General features: G+C 44.7%; 1 protein-coding gene across 1 annotated transcript; it reads left to right on the top strand.

Moving 5' to 3' along the window:
- Positions 1 to 3936: 3936 nt before the first annotated feature.
- LOC100285668 (uncharacterized) lies at positions 3937 to 8547 on the top strand. Its single transcript, NM_001158559.2, has 5 exons — positions 3937 to 4278; positions 6541 to 6900; positions 7010 to 7127; positions 7316 to 7539; positions 7681 to 8547. Exons 1-5 carry the CDS (start codon positions 4003 to 4005, stop codon positions 8248 to 8250), a joined length of 1548 nt encoding a protein of 515 aa, NP_001152031.2. The 5' UTR covers positions 3937 to 4002; the 3' UTR covers positions 8251 to 8547.
- The last annotated feature ends 443 nt before the right edge of the window (positions 8548 to 8990 follow it).

Below are 8990 nucleotides of genomic sequence, written 5' to 3'. Positions count from 1 at the left end.
TTGCAGCACGGTTGGTAGCCAACATTATATTCATGTGCGCACAGCGACAGCGAGGCAGGGAAGAGAAGGCCGGACATCGGCGGCGGCGCCGTGCGAACGCGTGCCGCGCGCGGATCCATCTACTACGGTGTGGTCGAGAAGCGGAAGCCTGCCAAATCCAGCCGGGACCGGGACGACACGACGACAGCAGGGCAGGGCACGACATGCATTATTATCTGCATGCATTTGCAAGCAGTAGCGCCGTGTCGTGCCGTGCCTGCTTCCCAGTTCCCATCTAGGCCATGTTCGTTTAGGCCATTCCCGACCGGGAATAGTGACTAAACCCTGTGGATCCCTCCTGTCTGGAAATAAGTCCTGCCCACAGGAAAACGAGCCTTCGGTTAAATCCGACGTGGCCTGTATCCCGCTCGTTCCTCGTCGTTCCAGCCCGGTAACCACGCCCTGTCCTTTGGAGGTGGAAAATATCCCAGCCTGAAAACCACACGCGAAGGGCACGCGACGGCGGTGGCACGGATACGGAATTCTTCAATCCGGCGTCGATTTGCTCCGGCGACCGCCTTCTCACTGGTATGCTTCTTCCTCCCTCTTCCCTAGGCTTTCTATTCCCGCCGTCTCGTCGGCTCCGTCCGTTGAGGTCGCGGTAGGCAGCGTCGAAGCCAGCATCCGGGGTTGGGAGGGAGGCGTCAGCACACCGCCGGCCTGGTCCTACCGGTGCTGCGCCCCCAGGAGCATCCCGCTCAGCTCACGTGCACTACTGGCGGCCAAGACTACGTGCACTACTGCGCCCAAGCACTACTGGAATGCTAGTTCTTGTCAAAGTTTATAGTTTAATTTAATACCTAAGTCTATGCAGAACAAAAGATAAATCATTCAGATATTGCTAGGTCACTATCCATGGTAGTAGCATGTCAAATTACTTTGAACAAAGGCCTTCGTGTCCATTTTAATTGCTTCTATAGATTTTTTTTCTGTCCAATGCACTTCATGGCCATAAAAAATGGATGATCAAAAATCAACTTTATATAAATAACTGAAGAGTAGACCTCCCAAACAGAATATGAAAAGAAGCTTTCACCATCTCCCAGATATTGTTATTGCAAGATTCTCTGCTTGCAGGTTCCCATATAAATTGTAGTGGTAGATGCTTTTGAGTTCATTGACCAAAGAACTAAAAGCAATGTACTGTGATGCACAATAATAAAACTGCAGCTCCAAATCTGTTATGTTAACATGTACAGATAATCCAAGACAAATGTTACTTCCACACTAGAACCATCTCTTACAGTTGTGTGTGTACAAGTTTACAACAGTATTAGAGCCACTAAAGAGTTAGTGTTAATTGTATGATAGCTGAACAGGTTGTAGTATTGATATGGATTAGGCTAGTAGTAGGCATTCTGTTCTTAGAAGACATGTGTCTGTTCTTATAAGTTGCCTGTTCAATGACTGGAAATATATGCATGTCTATGAAAAGTTCACTTTATGAAGGTTCTAAAACTCGAGCAGATATTTAGTGGGACTTACAGAAACACTAGAAACGGAAGCTTTCCAAGGTAATCTGGAATGGAGCAAGACAAGTTATTGTGTGACAGATCCCGGGTACAGGTAACAGAAATCGCTAGACATACAAGAGAGAAAATAGGTAAAAAATACAAGTAAACAAGCAGAGGGGAGGAGATGAACTAGATAGAGTTTAATTTGGAACTTGCAAGTAGTACTGGAGTGCTTTCAGATCTCCAAAATAGGTAGTGATAGGACCGACCAACCCACTTGAAGACAAGTTTCTGCCAAATAAATGAGGAATACAATTAGCTTCTGTTCTTGCTGTGAGTCTAGCTTGAGAGTTTAAACTGAAACTTAGACTGCTATAGCGATTCAATTTTTTTTATATTTTTTATTTCAAATATGTCTGAAACATACAATACTGTTATTTTTGGAAACCAGTTGGAGGATCGGTAGTGCAGTCCAGTCCTTCCCATGCAAAAGCTTTTGCATTCAGCATGCTTTCAGTTTTCTAGAGTAGTTTTCTTTCAGGCTTTCAGTTTTTATATTTGTATTTTTTTCACTGTCAAATCATTTCTTCGGTATAATTGCAATTGTACAATATATTGTGATACCTTGTATTTTACTTGATCAATTGACAATTATACTTCACTATGTATACAGATGAAATTTTAGATTTTACGTGATATATCAATATGTAATTGATGGGCCTATGAAATTCTGAGAATTCAGAGAAGTGTTGATTTGTTGCCGGACACATCACTCAGCCATTGAATTGTTGCCGGACTTGCTTCTTTTGTTTCCTTGTTGAATTCTGTTATATATGGCAGGGATTAACCGAATGAATATTTTGAGGCAGGGATTAAACCATAGAGGGATTAAACCCCCAAGGGAATTAAGTGAAAGGGAGGGATTCACTCAATCCCTCCCTGGATTAGATCCACTAGGGGAAATTATCCCCTGCAAACGAACATGCCCCTACAGTTTCGGATGAGATTGACATGATCCGGAATGAGATAGACTCGCCTTCGCCTGCTTGCTTCATGCACGTTGCTTTCACATGCAACAGCTCGATCCAGCAGGCCGTATTGCCGGAGGCTCCTCCGGCCTTGCTTGTCTGCGACAGCAAGATCACTCAGGAGTCAGGACATCTCTCTCTCTCTCGCGATCGATCGACGCGGTTTTGGCAACATTAGCTAAAGTCATGTGCCCGGAGATCTTCTTGGTCAACCAACCACAGGATATCTAGCTAGCTACTTCGTCTGTGCGGTTTAACTGAAAACAAAAAATAAAACGGGCGCTATTGTCAACGCACTCTCATCTGAATGGCCGCCAAGTCAACTCAACCACCGCCGGGGTATTCAGTTTGGCAGCTGAAAAACTTGATTAATTTGGGACATGCCCCACAGATTCATCAGCACTACTGCATGCACCTGTGCTGATGAGGGCAGAGCAAGGGCCAAGGGGGCGGGGGAGCCCATGAGGCAATCACTCATCAGACGTCTCGTTCCCCATGCTGACAAAAAAGGGCTATGCCAAAGAGACTACTATACATTCATCAGTCGTATAGTGCGCAAAATCTCAATCCAGAATCCAAAGAGGAGGAGATGCACCAGAAAGTTCCCGCCTTGTGTCAAAAAGTGGTCTCAGAAAGATGAGTGGATTGGACCGCTCCTTATACTTGGCGAGGTGCTCACTTTTTTTAAAAAAACTTTTCCCCTTTTTTTTCCTTCTAAAATACTCTTTCAGGAGTACTGGAAATCTGTCGAGAAATGGGAGTATTTTCTGGATTATACTATACATTTTTAAGCGCAACTGCGTACTAAACAAGAAAATAAAAAGGAGAAAAAAATGCAGTTCGGTACTCCTGTACTCATCACTCCCTCAGTGTGTTTTAAGACGACAGGGGCACATGCTTGCTGTGCCTACCCTTTGTTGCCTGTTTTTCTCATATTAATTATTTCGATGTTAATTAGTCTATTCGTTTACCTTTAATCTATATCATTTTCTACTACCTATTGCAATTACAGATTGCAGATACACTCGGTATTTGCATTGCTTTCCATACTGTACTCAGTGTATAGCTTAGGAACCACAACGAATATTAATTAAAAAACGTGTCTTTATCGAGACAGCCACCACCATCCCACATGGCAATTTTTTTTGGTAACTTGTCTTTATCTTGGAGTAAAATGTTCACCGTCTCACCGTCATTGGATTCCATCACCCGCGAGGAGAGGATAGAGGAGACGAGAGGAGAGCATCATCGTAATAGTCAATTAAACCAACACCCAACCAAACCCTAATTAAAAACCAAAATGCCATTTTTTTAAGCACGGACCTCCAAGCAACAAGACCATACGATACAAATGACTCCACTAGACCTGCAAATCTCGAGCATCATCAGAACAGTTTGCAGACAGACAGGCAGGCAGCGGCAGTTACCACCGCCACCTCCACCCTGTGCTCCACCGTGTCGCTTCCCTCCCGTTGGCCGTCATGGGCTCCTGCCTCTCCTCCGAGGCCCCCGCCGCCGGCGATGGCCCAGCGGCGTGGCGGAAGCGGCGCCACGGGAGCCGGGAGGGCGCGGCCGCCGGCGCCGGCGCCGCCGGCGGCGGTGGGAAGAAGCTGCCCGGAGGAGCGGGGGAGATGACGGAGGACGAGCTCGCGCGGGTCCCCGGGAGGTTGTGCGGCAAAGGCGCCAGCGCGGTGGCGTGCCTCCACACGCAGCAGGGCCGGAAGGGCACCAACCAGGACGCCATGGTCGTGTGGGAGGTGAGCTCGTAAACGCCGCTTCTTGCCGGATGCCGGGTGGTGATTCCTTCCGGTGGACTCCCGTCAGTGGACAGTGGCGGCTGCCCGCTCCGTCTGCGATCCTTGGTCCCCTAAACACTGCTTTCTCTCTCTCGTTTTTTTTCCGCATGATTTTGATTATCGAAAATGATCGCGCTTATACTAGATGGTAAATGGGCGGGGACATATTTTGGTATTCAGTTTCGTTTCTTTCTGATTTCGAGGAGGGAAGCGTCTGCATGTAAAAAAACCTGTAATTTCTGAAGTTAGGAGGGGTTTATCTTTAGGACGCACAGTAAACTCTTGTGAGGTGTTCTTTGCAGCGAACAGTGATCTAGATAGATTCGGATCTGTAGCTGTTGTTCGAATTCGGTTTTTTTATATGGTTTGGTTTTTATTCGCACCCTTTCAATCCACGGACGGGACGGCTTTATTCCAAATGCGCGGTGTATCATGTAGATCAATCGAGTTTTTTTTTATCAGAGAAGTGATTAGTATCCAGAGGAGTTGAAAATTTGTCTGATGCTTTCTCAGAAGCAGAAAAGGGTCGATTTCTCAAAGAGCAAACAAGGAATGGTCGAAGAGGGTAGCGCGCACGAGTGGTTGGGATATTTAATATTTTCCCCAAAAGATCGAGTGGTTGGGATATTGGAGCATTGCTCATCTACCGTCTTTGCTTTTGGTTCTAAACGTTGTTTGGAGTTTAGGCCAGGCGAGATTCTTTACTGTGTTCCTTCGGCTACCTTTTGTACCTTTCTTTGTATTGATCTCCTTTTATTCGACGACTGGTATCATGTTGCTGCTTTCTTGAACCTGATGAGCCTGTGCTGTCAAGCAATTGGTTGGGCCTGTCTTATTCCATTTTTTTAAAGATCCATCATAATCAATTCATCAATTTCTCTTTAGTTTCATTAGTAAGCAACTGGCACATTAAGTTGTGATCCTTATCTCATAAGTTGGGTATAGCAGCGAGAGAGCGTGAAATTGACCTATGGATGGTCTCACACAATTTTTAGACCTAGCTAACATATGCAAGGTTGCTGTCCTGTGAGTATTAAAGAATATATCTGTACACTTTAGTTTAGCACAAGTCAAAGAAGTAAGGCTAGCCGCACCGACGAGCTGGACACGCGAACGCTAAAGGATAGCGTAGAAATTTTGCTGCACTCGCGTACTGGATGTGCTACTCTATCCACTGTAGCCGCGATTTGGACGCTACATCTGGAGTTCGGCCGGTGGCAACTCTATGCACTGTAGCCGGTGGGAACAGCCAGCCAGCCGGTGGGAATTTTTGATATATATTGATAAAAAAATGTGGTAGTTTGTATAGGGTTGAGATATAGAGTAGTTTTGAATGCGGGAGTTTGGCTACTGTATTTTAAAATGTTGATGACTAGGATAGAATATTCCTTTTAGAGTAGAAATTTAGAGTAGAATGAGTGTGGATAGCCTAAAGGCAGTCTCTCTCTCTCTCTCTCTCTCTCTCTCTCTCTCTCTCTCTCTAAGTTGCATTGCGAATCATGTCCTTCAGAAGACAGTAAAAAGACTTTATGCCTATAGATTCTCAGAATGGTTCTATTAATTAGAATGAGGTACTTCCTGTTCATTTTTTAAAGTTTTGTTGAAACTCAGGATTGGGTGATGTGCCTTTGTTACCATCTTGGGGCTTCAGTTTTACTCTTCACATTTTTTTTGTTTTATGTACAATGCCCATTGTGTACAGGAGTTCATATTTTTCTATTGATCTTTGAACATTTCACAGTATGCATGTGACTGTTGCAGATTGATTTGCTGCTGATAGGACTTTTCTGAACGTAGTGTAGGAATGTTTCTTAGTCGCAGTGTGAAACAGACCTACTCAGTTTATATTATCGCGTGTCATCATTCCTAAGTTTGCTAGTTTCATTTCATGGATGATTGGGTGTCCACGCTATAGTCGTTTTTTTTTCTTTTTCTTTGCTTAGCTACTGATTTTCTCCATAGTATTCTTTGTTGATGTTTTTCTTTTAATACTGCAAAACTAGTGGACAAATAAAATGCAACCAGCAGAGTCTGTTGAAAGTTGAAACCTTGTCAATCAGCCTATCTCAATACTTACATAACTTCTTGGTTAGAAAACTACAGACATTACTACCTGATTGGAGTATTGGATACACTCACACACACTAAGGAAAAATATCAATTTATAGTGCAATAAATGCTATTACTTGACTATTGTATGAATTTGCTTTTTTGTCACTGCAGAGTTTTAATTCAAGCGACAGCATCTTCTGTGGTGTGTTTGATGGCCATGGGCCATACGGTCATTTTGTTGCAAAGAAAGTTAGAGATTCACTTCCTGTCAAGTTGCGCACACAATGGCAAACTAGTGCTAATGGGGGCTCTAGTCCTCATCAAAATGGAAGCATCAACTCCGAAGAAACAGGGTCTATTGTTGACGATGAATGGGGTGATGGTGATGACACTGAAAAGCTCCCTGAGATGTTTCTTCCACTGAAGCAATCTTACCTAAAAGCTTTCAAATTGATGGACAAGGAACTCAAGCTGCATCCCACAGTTGACTGTTTCTGCAGTGGATCTACGGCAGTAACATTGGTGAAACAGGTGATTGATATTTCAAAACTTACCTTGGTGTTTGCACATACTGAAGTTTTTGACAGAAGTGGTAGAAGTACAACTAAATTACTGAATGAGCTAGACATGTTTTTGTTAGGGATTGGACCTTGTAATCGGAAATCTTGGGGACTCAAGAGCAATTATGGGGACAAGAGACGCCTCTAACAATCTAACTGCTCTGCAACTCACAGTTGATTTGAAGCCTAACCTTCCCAGTATGTTCAATTCTTACTTTGATCATTTCATTGACCCTGAAGGACGTCTGAATCTGCATATTTGCTCTTTCTTTCCTCTCTGTCCTCGAGGTGCCTTTGTTCGAACTATGACACCAATAAGATACTTGTCCACATTGGTGTTTCCTTTGGGTTGTCGAAGTATTTAATCCTTATTTCTTCTTTTTTAGGGGAAGCTGCGAGGATACAACAATGTAAAGGACGGGTCTTTGCTCTTCAGGATGAGCCAGAAGTTGCCAGGGTATGGTTGCCAAATAATGACTCTCCTGGATTGGCAATGGCAAGAGCCTTCGGGGACTTCTGCCTTAAAGATTATGGTTTAATATCTGTTCCAGAGATATCATATCGCCGCCTTACCGAAAAGGATGAATTTATAATACTAGCCACCGATGGGGTATGCACCAGTCAATACATGTGACTTTAGTTTCCAGTCCCTGCTCGGAGTAGCTGTCTTTTTATCACCTTCACAGGGAAAAGTTTTAACAAAGTATATCTGCATCAACTTTCTCATATTTGCAAAGCTCAATGCATGTAGGTATGGGATGTTCTCTCAAATAAGGAGGCTGTCGACATAGTAGCATCAGCCCCATCTCGTGCGACAGCAGCCAGGGCCCTTGTTGACTGTGCTGTCAGGTCATGGAGGTTGAAGTTCCCAACATCCAAGAGCGATGACTGTGCTGTTGTCTGCTTATTCTTGGGTCACGAGAAGTCGGCCGACTCGGTTCAAGGGAGTGAACCCAATGTGGAGACAGCAGAACCCACCGTGGAGGTTTCCAGTTCCACACAGGATTCCAGTGCAGGGGTTGACGAAGACATTGCAGATGCTGGCATGCATGTATCTAGTGCAGTGCACATTTCCGAGGCCACGCTGCAGCACTCCACCACGTTAAGGGAGGTCGACGAGATTGTACCGGTCGACGAACCTACAGCCTCGAAGGAGCCTGGAAGGTGCGGGTCTGCTCGCAGCCTGGCAGATTGCATATCGACAAACGAGGAAGAGGAATGGTCCGCGCTCGAAGGCGTGACACGGGTGAATTCCCTCCTGAACCTCCCTAGACTACTGTCGGGCGACAAGCGATCGACCAGCTGGAGGAAGCGGCGGTGACCGGTGAGGAAGCTCTCCTACAATTCTTTGCCGAGTTCAGGTGGGGGTTCATGCAGAGGCGCGGCTCAACCCAGTACTGGCATTTTCAGCCAGGCGCGTGCAAAATCCTTTAGTCTCTGGGAATTTGTTATAGCTGATTTTTAGGCTTCCCCAGATTGTTTTGCCGGCAGGCGCGGGCGTTTCAGATTGCTTCTTCATTCTTGTGCCTTTGCCGGGAGGTGTTCCCAGAACCATTCTTGGGCTTCTCTGTGTCCGTTTGTGCATAAGGAAGTTTTTGTTCTGTGAGAAGCTTCTTTTGTAAAACATGCAGTGCCTCCTGATGTTGGATGGGATGGGATGCTCGCCTGCCTCCCGAGGCTGTCTTAAAACATGCAGTTCTTTTTTTTTGGTTGTCCTGTGAAATCCAGACTATTCTCAACCCTCTGATTTGGCTGCCAGTCTTGATTGTTGCATCGCCTTCGAATGTAAAGGATTGTGTCACATGATCAAATGGGGTGTAAATTTCAAATGTTCCTATAGAAAAAAACCATTTACAGATGGCTCATAGAATGACTGGTGTGCTTGCTCGGCCCAATAAGAAATAAAAAAAGACTGTTCTACTTAGAATCACTAAAGCTAATAGTTAGAGTCTTTTTGGAACGCATGAATTTCATATAAATGGTATAATAATTTTGCAGGAATTAGTTTAAAAACACACGATTCAAAAAAATCCTTTGTTCCAAAAGAACCGTTAACCAGCT

Source organism: Zea mays, chromosome 1 (assembly GCF_902167145.1).
Source record: "Zea mays cultivar B73 chromosome 1, Zm-B73-REFERENCE-NAM-5.0, whole genome shotgun sequence".
Lineage (NCBI taxonomy): Eukaryota > Viridiplantae > Streptophyta > Magnoliopsida > Poales > Poaceae > Zea > Zea mays.
This window is presented reverse-complemented; position numbering and strand designations above follow the sequence as displayed.